This window comes from Cololabis saira, chromosome 23, assembly GCF_033807715.1.
Source record: "Cololabis saira isolate AMF1-May2022 chromosome 23, fColSai1.1, whole genome shotgun sequence".
NCBI classification, from domain to species: domain Eukaryota; kingdom Metazoa; phylum Chordata; class Actinopteri; order Beloniformes; family Belonidae; genus Cololabis; species Cololabis saira.
Window position 1 is genome coordinate 35,505,753 of NC_084609.1, and position 13,245 is coordinate 35,518,997.

At 41.7% G+C, this 13,245-nt stretch overlaps 1 protein-coding gene across 1 annotated transcript in view; it reads left to right on the plus strand.

The window, feature by feature from the left end:
- cped1 (cadherin-like and PC-esterase domain containing 1) overlaps nucleotides 1-7,764 on the plus strand; it is a 40,602-nt gene extending 32,838 nt beyond the window's left edge. The window contains exons 9-13 of the mRNA XM_061714638.1: nucleotides 1,323-1,543; nucleotides 1,691-1,792; nucleotides 2,156-2,243; nucleotides 3,371-3,517; nucleotides 6,887-7,764. Of these exons, the coding sequence (XP_061570622.1) occupies nucleotides 1,323-1,543; nucleotides 1,691-1,792; nucleotides 2,156-2,243; nucleotides 3,371-3,517; nucleotides 6,887-7,186 (858 nt within the window). The 3' untranslated portion in view covers nucleotides 7,187-7,764. The remainder of the gene's footprint in view (nucleotides 1-1,322; nucleotides 1,544-1,690; nucleotides 1,793-2,155; nucleotides 2,244-3,370; nucleotides 3,518-6,886) is intronic.
- Nucleotides 7,765-13,245: the final 5,481 nt, after the last annotated feature.

A 13,245-nucleotide genomic window follows, 5' to 3' on the forward strand; every position in this document is an offset into this window, starting at 1 on the left:
TTCCATTTTCTTTAGTTTTTTTCTTTTTTCATCCCCTGATGGAAATTTCCTGAATCTGTCTCGTTCTCTCGACATTGTGTGACAGTTTGTTCCAACTCCACCCGTCTGGATCAGAGCAGCTTGTGTCTGCGCTTGGTCTGATCAGTTGTGTTGAACAACAGACACGCGCATCATTGCACATATATTTATTGATATGCACAGACTAGTACATGTTAAGGTCTGTAATGGAACGTGACTGTTGATATTTATAAGGGAAAAAACTAAAAAAAAAAATTGAAAAAAAAAAAAAACGCCCATAGCGCGAGGCCCCGTGCGGTCGCGCAGTTCGCACACCCCTTGCGGCGGCCCTGCTGACGTATGTAACTGGGGCGCTTGTTTTATCTCTCTGAGAAGGAAAGACGAGACGAGAGAGTGAGAAAAGCCTGTAATTTAATGCCCGCGGCTAAAAGCAAATGCGTAACAATGTATACTTGAATATTCATGATAGAGTCATTTTGTACATCATAGAGTAGAAGCCGCGATACTTCGACTATACTCAGTACTGGAGTTGAGGGGGGATGGCACCCCCCCCTGAAATAAAAACAGTCAAAATCATCCCCCCTTTCCATCCCTTATGTCATTTCATCAATGAATGTGGTTTTACTGCTATTTCAACATTAAGAGTCATCACCAGAAAAATAACACCAGAAAAATGTGACAATTTTCACCTGTTTCAGGTAAATTTTCACTTGAAATAAGTAGAAAAATCTGCCAGTGGGACAAGATTTATCTTCTTATTACAAGCAAAAAAATCTTGTTCCACTGGCAGATTTTTCTACTTATTTTAAGTGAAAATCTACTTGAAACAGGTGAAAATTGTTGTTTTTTTCCAGTGATGAGTCTTGTTTTAAGTGTAATGAGATTTTTTTTACTAAAATGAGACATTTTAACTAGAAATAAGACAAATATTCTTGTTAAGATTTAGAGTTTTTGCAGTGATCCATTTTACTTATCCTGTGAAGGACAGAGTCATATTGATAAGTTCAGAAAAGTGTTTTTTATTGTTGTGTTTTGATGTATTTGATGTAAGCCCAGTGGATATTTAAAGCTTACAGAAGGCTGCATTTAACTGCTGCTATGTCATTCCTGCAGTATTTCTGCAGGTGTTTTGGTCAGTGCTATTATTTGTAATATATTATATTATTTGTAATCAGCACAAATTATCTGTCCCCATATGATAAAATCCACCATCCCCCCTGATTTTCTTTTACAACTCGAGTACTGAGTAAACTGGATCTATCACCCAGCCCTAGTTGGAGTCACTGGTTCTGTTTCCTCCGCAGGTCCTGTTCATTGGGGACTCCACCAACCGGGGGATGATGTACTTCCTGATGGAGCGGGTCAACTCCAGCCTGGAGGACTGGGGGAAGAACCACAACACGCTGGTGTACCAGAACCTGAACCGGGGCCGGACCCAGGTCAGCTACTCCTACTACCCTCAGTTCTGGCTGGAGAAGGACCGGCGGCCGACCTTCAGGGACGCACTGCTGCAGCTGCTGGCCCGGTGAGTCCTCCAGACCGGGTCCAGGTCCTCCGGACCGGGTCCAGATCCTCCGGACCGGGTCCAGGTCCTCTGGACCGGGTTCAGGTCCTCTGGACCGGGTCCAGGTCCTCTTCAGAGCAGTTCTGACCCGGGCCCCCCCCCCTGCAGGTCCGGACCGCTGCAGGACTCGGACCTGACGGTTCTGGTGGTGGGCGGAGTCCAGTGGCTGCACCAGACCCACCTGCGGACGATCCGGGAGGTTCTGGACAGGTAAGAGACCGGCAGGAGTCCTGACCCGGGTCCCTGAGGAACTCCAGGGTTTCATTTACCTCTTTGTCTTTTACCTCCAGTCACAAATCCTTTATCAAATTCCATGGCCCTCAACTCTGGAACTCTTTAGAAAGGTCTCTTAAGTTTGCATCGTCCTTAAAAATGTTTAGGACCAGCTTGGTGGGGAATCTCTTATCTAGGCAAAATTAATAGGCTATTCTAATTGAAATGAATTGCCATTTTATGGATATTTTTTGTTTGTGTGTTTATTGTGTTTTTCTTTGTTTCTTTTACCTTTTCTTTTTTCCTTTCTTTTCCTCTCCTGCACAATTATTTGTCCTTGTATTGTTAATATAATTACAGAGCGTCCCTCAGCAACGTCCTGGTGCTGGTCAAGTCCCTGGGTCTGGGGTTCCACCTCCCGGTGGACGGAGTCCGCTCTCTGAGTCTGGTGGGTCCAGTTCTTCCTCTCACATCCACCACTTTTAGTTCCCAGAACCAGACGATGAACGTTTTTAGTTCCCAGAACCAGACGATGAACGTTTTTAGTTCCCAGAACCAGACGATGAACGTTTTTAGTTCCCAGAACCAGACGATGAACGTTTTTAGTTCCCAGAACCAGATGATAAATGTGTTTAGTTCCCAAAACCAGACGATGAACGTTTTTAGTTCTTAGTTTTTAGTTCAATCAACTGTTTCACACTTCCTGTCAGAAAAAGGTTAATTTCTTAACTCATACAACCATTTGTTGATTATGCAGATATTGTTTATCAAAATACTCCAGATACCCATCTTAAACCTCTGACTGTATTATTTTATTCATTATGTAGATTTGTGTTACGTTGTCCTTTCAGAACACGTCATTGTTTTATGTTTCATTCATTGAACTGGTTGCAACCCAAATCTAGACGGCAATTTCACTGGCTTCAGTTCCTTTTTAAATGCGTTTATTTTCACTGTCCTCCATATCTAAAAGAACTCATGATTCTATATAACTCTCCATACTGACTTAGACATATGAATTTTCCTTTTTTCCTAGAATTTTAAGAGGTTGGGAAAAGATCATTTTATTTTAAAGCTCCATCAGATTGGAATAATCTTCCTCTCTTTTTGCGTTATATTACCTCTTTTCATTGTTTTAAGTTGGCATTATATTCTCATCTTAAAACAAATTGCCTATGTTTTCAATTTATTTATGTATTTTTTTTGTCCTTTTTTGTATTTATTTATTTATTTATTTTATTTTTTATTTTTATTTTTATTTTATTTTTTATTTTTTTATTTTCTCTGTGTTATGTTATATTTATCTCTTTGTTTCGGTTATTCAATTAGCCTACTTTGTAACTAGACTGATGTGGTAGGGGCTGTGTGTGAGCAAGATGTCTGTGTTTGTTTCATGTCATGTATGTCTGTACTGTAATGTAATATATTGTAATGTTGTATGTTTTATGGGACCCCCTTGAAAATGATATGTTACATCTCAAGGGGCTATCCTTTAATAAATTCCTCCTTTAATAGAACCAGACGATGAACGTTTTTAGTTCCCAGAACCAGACAATGACGTGGTTTCTCTTCCAGCCGGAGATCCAGAACCTGTTCAGGAAGAACGGGAACATCGTCCGCACCGCTAAGCATCTTGGGTACGAGGTGATCGACACCTTCAGCATCACCATGGGGCGACACAAGGAATTCCTGCAGGGCCGCTGCGCCTGCCACTTCCACGAGGTAATTATTGATCTGTGATCAGCCCGTTCAAAAGTTATGGCAGAAAATAGGGACTATCAAATATCTACCAGTCAGAAGAAGGGGCGGGGCTAATTTGCACCAATTATGGTCAAGGACTCAAAACAAAGACACCACCCATAACTCTGTATGTCAAACCATTCCAAAGTTATGGCAGAAAATAGGGACTATCAAATATCGATCAATCAGCTCCTAGTATCACTTCCTGTTTAACGTTGAAGTTTGACGCGGCAACACAGCCACGCCATTTCACGAAAACTCACGATTTTGATAACTTTTCATCGTTAACGTCTTTTGTGTCTCCTGAGCGAGTTTTATGTTGAACGGACAATCCTGCTAGGAGGAGTTCGTTAAAGTACGACACGTGAAAATGGCATAAATTGCAATTAATTCAAAATGGCCGACTTCCTGTTCGGTTTCGGCCATGGCACCAAGAGACTTTTCTTTAAGTTGCGACATGATACAGGTGTGTACCGATTTTCGTGCATGTACGTCAAACCGTATTGTGGGGCTTGAGGCACAAAGTTTTCTAGGGGGCGCTGTTGAGCCATTAGGCCACGCCCATTAATGCAAACCATTAAATAACACATTTTTCACCTGGCTTGCGTGCAAAATTTGGTGACTTTTGGAGCACGTTTAGAGGGGCGAAAAGGCCCTTTATTTCGTCGGAAAAATAAAAATAAAAACGAGTAAAAAAATTCCTACTGATACAATAGGGCCTTCGCACTGTCAGTGCTCGGGCCCTAATTAGGTTTAAAATTTTCAGTTTCCTAACAAATGAGTCTCCAAAAGTAAAGTTTGATAAATGTATTTTATTTAGTCCACAACAAAAATGTCATCAGCTTACAGAAAGAAACCTTCTGGTTCCCAAAAGTTCCTGAAAAACGACATAATCATCAAAGAATTGCATTTTCAAAATAGTTTCCATTTTCCGATCATTTCCACTCAAAAAGAAAGTTTCTGGCCCTAAAAAAAAATGTTTCAAATTCAAAAAGTGCTTTAAAATAAAATAGAATATGACATTTTTTTAGTTTCTGACAGTTTCCGAATCATAAAAGTCTCAAAAAAAGTTTCTCACCCTTAAAAACTTTTTTCAGTTCCCAAAAAGAAGCGTCCACTCCCTCACAATGTTGTTCCCAAAATAAAGTTCCCAGTTCCCAGAACTAAGAGTTAGGTCCCTGAAAGAAAGCATGTTCAGTTCCCACAAACAGTTTCCATTTTCTGACCAAGTCTCCAAAAATAAAGTTACTGGCCCCAAAAAATTCTTTTTCAGTTAAATTCAATAAACTTTATTTGTCCCCGACGGGAAATTAATTCCAGCAGAAGACGACAAATTAAACAAACAGACGACGTCAGGCGTAGACGGAGCCTGAGGGGGAACTAAAAACATTAAAAACAGAGCAGAGCAACAGACTCGTTAAACCAAGAAAGGAGTTTTATGTCACTGAGTGCATTTAAATGGGAAGTTTAATTCCTCTTTAAATCAGAATTAAAGTTAAATACGCTTTAAAATGAGTAAAAATTACCATGTAAACACCTAATTCCGAATGAAAATGGCCATTCCGAATTAAACTTAATCACGAATTAAGTGGCTGGTTTATTCCGATTTTAAACCCGAATAGAATAATTCCGTGATCATGTATACACTCATTCCTCTTTAAATTAATTCTGGTCTTTCTGCGCTGCTCGTTCCCTCGCCCGTCTGTCTCCATGACGCTTATATTCCGCGCTGGGCTTGTTTTCCAAACAAAGTTTCAAGATGGCAGGACGCAGTAAACGGTGGTCAAGAGCAGAGACCATTTATCTAATAAATAGCTTGGAGGACCTGGAAGTAATTAAAAGAACAGATGGCAGGAAACATAAAAATTGTGAGCTTTTCAAAGTTATAGCGGCTAAGGCCCCGTTTACACGGAGCAAAAACGGTGGTGTTTTCATGCGTTTTGGCCGTTCGTTTACACGAAAACGAACTCAAAGTCACCAAAAACCATCATTTCTGAAAACTCCGGCCAAAGTGGAGATTTTCAAAAACTCAGTTTTCACGTTTGCTTGTAAACGGAGGGAAACAGACATTTAGGCTTCAGAACGTCACATTATGCAACAGAAACGTCACCAGCGTCATTTGTGCGACCTGAGTTTACAATTTGTTTGTAACCGTCAATATTTTCTTGTATTTTACCTGTTTTATATTCTAAAGTCACACTTAAAAGTAACTCCACTTCTCTGTCACTCCAAACAAAAGACTATCGTTCCGTCTTGGAAGTAACTGGCAGTCCAGGCTGATTTATGGTTCCGCGTTACACCAACGCAGAGCCTACGGCGTAGGCTACGCGGCGGCGTAGGCTACGCCGTTGATTTAACGCGGAACCATATTATTCAGGTTTCACACGTGTCATTTGTTGGTGTTTTTTTCCAGGATTCTGATTGGCTAGCATGACTTTATCTTCTCGTTACACTGCCCCCTGTAGGTTTGGCTGCTCATAGCACCTTAACAGCGTATTCATGCGGGTTCGTGTAAACGAGGATATTTTTCAAAACGTAGAGGGGGAAATATCCGTTTTTGTAAATACCCGGCTATGTGTAAACGTGGCCTAAGTTTGTTTTTCTTCCGGTAGTTTAATTTCCGGTCTGCCCCCCTATCCAATCAGAACCTTCCCAACCCCCAGACCTTAAGAGGAATTGGATAAAGCCGATCAAACATGTTTTCCATGTAAACCTCAATTCGGAATTACTATTTCCATGTAAACTCAAAGGAAAATAGTTTAATTTGGAATTATTTAATTCGGAATAATTAATTCTGAATTAAAGGAGCTTGAGGCTGGATTTATGAAAAAAAATTGTATACGTTTTAATTTTTCTAGTAATAATGTCAGATGAAGCGTTCCAAACCCAAAAGAATGATTCCTCTAGTGTATCTCTCCGTTGCCTTGAACAGGCTGTGTGCTGCAAAATGTGCTGCAAGGCTGGGGCCGCTTTTCCCGCGCTGGGCTGTGGATGTGACGTCACATGACGCTGCATGCACGTTCTCCCCGTTCTCCCGTGCCGGCTTCACTGTTGGCTGCAGTACCCCCAACGGCCGTCGTGGTGAAGGGTGGCGCTAGAGAGTCTCATTTCTTAAAAGGAGCCTTATGCTCCTTTTAAAAAACATCATGTAACCGTGGGCACTGTAGTCCACCAGAGTAGTGACCTGTCAATCATTGACGAAGCCCCGCCCCCAAAGGGAAGTTTGGGAAACAAGTTTTATTAAATAGATAAATAAATAAATAAATGAAGAAGTTCTCAGTTCCCACCAGTCCTGGTCCTGGTGCCGGTCCCGGTACCTTCCTGCCTCCAACCAGGTGTTCTGTTTTCCAGGTGGAGAAGCTCCGATACGTCCGGCCTTCAGAAGACACGAGATCCACCACCAACCGGACCAGAACCGCCCCGGTGGGACCTGGACCCCGCAGCCAGACCACCGTGCTGGACCAGGACCGGTACCGGGACCGGTACCAGTACCAGGACCAGGACCGGGAGCAGGACCGGGAGGCCGGTTCTGACCCGCCCAGCTTCCACGTCCGAGGACCCGTGAACCAGGTCTACTCCGAGATCCTGCTGAGCCGCCTGTGTCCCAGAACCAGGGGGGGTTCCGGGACCAGGACCGGGACCAGGTCCTGATGCGGTCCAGAGTCCTGCAGGAGACCATCACCCGGACCGGACCGGACCGGACCGGACGGTTGCCATGGAAACGGAGCCCTATGTAAAAGCAGCGCGGTTCCCTGGACGATGAAGCGTCGCCTGACTGTTAAAGTCGACTCGAAGGACGATTTAGATAAATAATCAGTGTTGGGTGTAACGCGGTACAACGTAACGCGTTACTGTAACGAGATTACATTCGCCAGTAACGCAGTAATGTACCGCGTTACAGTTGTAATTTGGGTAATCACATTATAGTTACTCTAAGACAAAAAAACATTACGTTACTTTAGTTACTTTAAGCTTTTCAGCTACATGTAGAACGGGAGAACAGAAAAGAAAATCAAACTTGCCTTTCTTGCGTCTTCACGCTTTGCGCAACACTTGTCTGACTTAACGTGATTTTACGTGATTTTACGGGACTACGAATACACATTTGTGCTGATCTGGGCACTGCAGTAATAAGGTTCCAACTACAGGACTGTCTCAGAAAATTAGAATATTGTGATAAAGTTCTTTATTTTCTGTAATGCAATTAAAAAAACAAAAATGTCATACATTCTGGATTCATTACAAATCAACTGAAATATTGCAAGCCTTTTATTATTTTAATATTGCTGATTATGGCTTACAGTTTAAGATTAAGATTCCCAGAATATTCTAATTTTTTGAGATAGGATATGTGAGTTTTCTTAAGCTGTAAGCCATGATCAGCAATATTAAAATAATAAAAGGCTTGCAATATTTCAGTTGATTTGTAATGAATCCAGAATGTATGACATTTTTGTTTTTGTAATTGCATTACAGAAAATCACAATATTCTTATTTTCTGAGACAGTCCTGTATATGTTGTTCATTGGCAATTGCAGCTCAGGTGATATTGCGGAGTAATCCAAAAGTAATGTAATTAGTAATGTAACTAGTTACTTTCAGCAACCAGTAACTAAGTAATGTAAAGGATTACTTTTTTTAAAGTAACTAGTAATATGTAATGGATGACTTTTTTTGAGTAACTACCCCAACACTGTAAATAATCAGGTGGGAAATGAAGCATCACGGGAGTTTGTCGCGTTAGTTTTCCTTCACAACTTTTATCGTTTGTGTTTATGCTGCAAATGTTTTCCTTCCTGGTCGTCTTGGCAACCGCCTCTATAAGGAAAAACCTCTCCCATAAAAATGGTTTCCGCTGGTACAGAACGTACCGAGCCAATCACAACGTGCCTTCAGATCTGTCAACAACCGCCCGGGGGAAGGTTAGCATGTAACTTCAGGATATCAGCTAGTGAATTCGTAGCTACTTCCTCGTGTGCCAGTTTACGTGCTCGGGGGTTTAAACCGACAATTACGACCGATAACTAGCATGCCTGCTAGCTAGCATCATAACCTGCTAGTTTCCTGGCCTGAGCTAACCAGCTGCTACTTCCTGTTGTCAGGTTTTCTCGCTGCTATTAGCTGTTTCTTGCCATTTCGTGGTTCGGCCCGTTCTCCCACGTCGGAACCAGAACCAGAATTACGTCCACGTTGCTGAGAGTTGAGGTGTCAGAAATAGCACTTGCTAGCTTTCATTAGCAATGTTTATTTCATATCGGTGATGTGAAGCACGCGTAGCAACACGCGTAGCAACACATAACATCACATAACCAAGCTTAGCCACATGTAGCAACATGTAGCATCACGTAGCCAAGCTTAGCCACATGTAGCAACATGTAGCAACACGTAGCCAAGCTTAGCCACATGTAGCAACATGTAGCATCACGTAGCCAAGCTTAGCCACATGTAGCAACATGTAGCAACACGTAGCCAAGCTTAGCCACATGTAGCAACACGTAGCCAAGCTTAGCCACATGTAGCAACACGTAGCCAAGCTTAGCCACATGTAGCAACACGTAGCAACACGTAGCCACACAGAGCAATACGTAGCAACACGTAGCCAAGCTTAACCACACGTAGCAACACAGAGCAACACGTAGCAACGCGTAGCTACATGTGCACCGATAAAAGGCAGGGATTTAACTTTATTGACAGAACTGCAGTAAACAGTAGAATTAGCTGGAGGTCGGTTAACTGTCCACGACTTTGATTTGGATTCCGATCTCGGGGGGGGCGTTCCAGTTAAATTTCCTACTTGGAATTGAAAAGATCGGACTTTCAAGTTTAAGTGGAACGAACTCTGACTTCTTTTTTCCTCCAACTTCCTGTCGCGTAAGAACGAGTTTCTGGTTTCTAATCAACGTGTCGACATAACTTGTAACGATGCTTGTTGCCTAGCTACGTGTTGTAGCAACCAGGAACACAGACTTCCAGAAAAGTGCTAATTTAACATGAGGATTATGGGTAATCTGGCTGGCCGACTGCAGGTTTAACGGGAAACTCGACATATTCGTCGTTAAAACCATCGATTCATTCAGCTGATTATCTTCTTCTGTACATTCCTCCGTCCCACGTTCAGACGATAACGGTCGTCACGATGCCAGAACGTGAAGTTTAATCCAAAATTTTGAGGTTTAATCACGAACGTGAAGCGTCGGAACGGCGCGGCTAACGGGTCCGAACATCTGAAAACGTCAGAGAAACGTTAGTCGTTAGAAAATGTTTGAAGTAAAACGACTTAAGTTCCGGTTCGTATCGAGATTCTTCCGGTTTCACGTTCCAACATTAAGATTATTTTTTAAAGTTTTATTTAACAACATTCTTGGTTGAGGAAGTCGGATCCACCTCCTCTATGAACTTTATTTTATTATTTCAGTGAGGAGAATGTTTTTAATAATATTTTTAAGTGCTAAAAAAAACATTTTTTTCTAAACCTTCAGAATAAAATATGCAACAAACTGGAGTCCAGGAAGGAGAATAAAGAATCTAAAGAATATAAAGCTCCGGGTTTGACGGGTAAATATCTATAAACGAGTCTCGTAAGTGACGATGAAGGAGGCTCTTTAACGTTCATCTTTACGGCCGCTTATTAAAGCAAGATGCATTCTGGGAAACGTGGTCCACTGAAGCGTTCCTCCTCTGTAACGATTCTCGATAAACACATTTATTGATTTCTTCAGTTTCGTCCAGACGAGAACGTTGACCTGGAACACGAAGTTTCCAGAGCTTTTCCGATCTTTCCGGGCGGATGATGTATTTTGATGTATTTTTACTTATTTTTACTTCCTTTTCTTGATTTATTGTTTATCAGATATTATTCAGCACCAAAGAAACTGTTTTTATCGTCTTGTCCGACTGTCGGTTGTATATTTCCTCTATTTTTCTACAGATGTTTATCTCTGACCATGTTTTCATGCTGGAAATGACTATTTATACCAGAACGAAGCTTCAGTTAGCGCAGCTGTGAAGGAGTGATGGATTCTTGGGACTTTTGACTTAAAAACTTTTTTAAAAACCAACGATGTCGTAAATCAGTGAAACTTTCTTTGTAAAACACTTTTCTTACAGCTTTTTGACACGCGAATTAAAATGATCAAAGCAACGAGTTGTTTGTGGAAAAATGATTTCAAATACATCCAAACACACAATACGATACACGATATTGAGGTCACGATAACAATACGATACGATATTATAGCAGTATCTTTTTAACAACCTTGAATAAGGAACATACGACTGGAAAAAATTGTCTTTTATTTGAAAGACACCAAATACAAAACAATGCTGTGCGTGTGCCCTATTGTTAAAGTTTGTAATGCTTTATAACTGTTTAAGTTTTAAAGAGAAAGCCAGGCCAACCATTTTCCACAAACTGAACTAAAAGTAAATGTCAGGTTTGCATTATGCATCTTCAGTTTCATACAAGTAAAAAAATTTAGCCACAAACTGAATAGTTTCTCTCCTGTATGATTTGACTTTTTTCTTTTCCAGAAATGTAACAACTAAAATTAAATAAATAAATAAACTATGAAAAGTCCCAAACTCCAAATGCAACATGACTGTTATTTATCTTCAGCAAGAGGTCAGAGCTTCACCTGCTCCAACCTGAGGCCGTAAGGTGGACCCCGTTATCATTTCATCCTCGACAAAATCTTTACATCATAAAAAAGATTGATTCATGCTAAACCTTATAAGTAAAAGTTCAGAGCTCAAAACCCCCCAAGAGTCCCGTGATCGGCATCGCAAAACGGTACTAGTTTCTTCTGAGCGGAGTCAGATTTTGGTCCGCGGGTCGAGGCGCGGTCGTCACGTGATCCTGCTGCACCAATAGGATGTTACGAGTAAACACAATATATTCATATTAATAACCCAATATCGCGCTACAGTTTGTCACCTCCACGACACGTATCGTGATGTTTTTGTATTGCGAAATTTCGTGGCACGATATATTGTTACACCCCTTCTAACTAATGTTTCGGAACATCAGTCCGTCCTCATTTCAAATGTCGCCATGGAAACGACATCTGAATCACCAGGACTGATGAGGCGTGGCCTGATGGTGGAGGGGCGTGGTCTAATGTGTAGGGGGCGTGGTCTGATGACGGAGCTAGTCCAGGTGTTCTAAGCCAAACGATGGATAATGAACAAACACAGGGGATAATGAACGGGTATAGGAGATGATGGGCGGGTTTAGGAGATGATGGGCGGGTTTAATAGATTATGGGCGGGTTTAATAGATGATGGGCGGGTTTAATAGATTATGGGCGGGTTTAGGAGATGATGGGCGGGTTTAGGAGATGATGGGCGGGTTTAATAGATGATGGGCGGGTTTAATAGATGATGGGCGGGTTTAATAGATGATGGGCGGGTTTAATAGATTATGGGCGGGTTTAATAGATTATGGGCGGGTTTAATAGATGATGGGCGGGTTTAATAGATTATGGGCGGGTTTAATAGATTATGGGCGGGTTTAATAGATTATGGGCGGGTTTAATAGATGATGGGCGGGTTTAATAGATTATGGGCGGGTTTAATAGATGATTGGCGGGTTTAGGAGATTATGGGCGGGTTTAATAGATTATGGACGGGTTTAATAGATGATGGGCGGGTTTAATAGATTATGGGCGGGTTTAGGAGATGATGGGCGGGTTTAATAGATTATGGGCGGGTTTAATAGATGATGGACGGGTTTAATAGATGATGGGCGGGTTTAATAGATTATGGGCGGGTTTAATAGATTATGGACGGGTTTAATAGATGATGGGCGGGTTTAATAGATTATGGGCGGGTTTAATAGATGATGGGCGGGTTTAATAGATTATGGGCGGGTTTAATAGATTATGGACGGGTTTAATAGATGATGAGCGGGTTTAATAGATTATGGACGGGTTTAATAGATGATGGGCGGGTTTAATAGATTATGGGCGGGTTTAGGAGATTATGGGCGGGTTTAATAGATGATGGGCGGGTTTAGGAGATGATGGGCGGGTTTAATAGATGATGGGCGGGTTTAATAGATGATGGGCGGGTTTAATAGATGATGGGCAGGTGTAATAGATTATGGGCGGGTTTAATAGATGATGGGCGGGTTTAATAGATTATGGGCGGGTTTAATAGATTATGGGCGGGTTTAATAGATTATGGGCGGGTTTAATAGATTATGGGCGGGTTTAATAGATGATGGGCGGGTTTAATAGATGATGGGCGGGTTTAATAGATTATGGGCGGGTTTAATATGGACGGGTTTAATAGATTATGGGCGGGTTTTAGGAGATTATGGGCGGGTTTAGGAGATGATGGGCGGGTTTAATAGATGATGGGCGGGTTTAATAGATTATGGGCGGGTTTAATAGATTATGGGCGGGTTTAGGAGATTATGGGCGGGTTTAGGAGATTATGGGCGGGTTTAATAGATGATGGGCGGGTTTAATAGATTATGGGCGGGTTTAATAGATTATGGGCGGGTTTAATAGATTATGGGCGGGTTTAATAGATGATGGGCGGGTTTAATAGATTATGGACGGGTTTAATAGATTATGGGCGGGTTTAATAGATTATGGGCGGGTTTAATATGGACGGGTTTAATAGATTATGGGCGGGTTTTAGGAGATTATGGGCGGGTTTAGGAGATGATGGGCGGGTTTAATAGATGATGGGCGGGTTTAATAGAT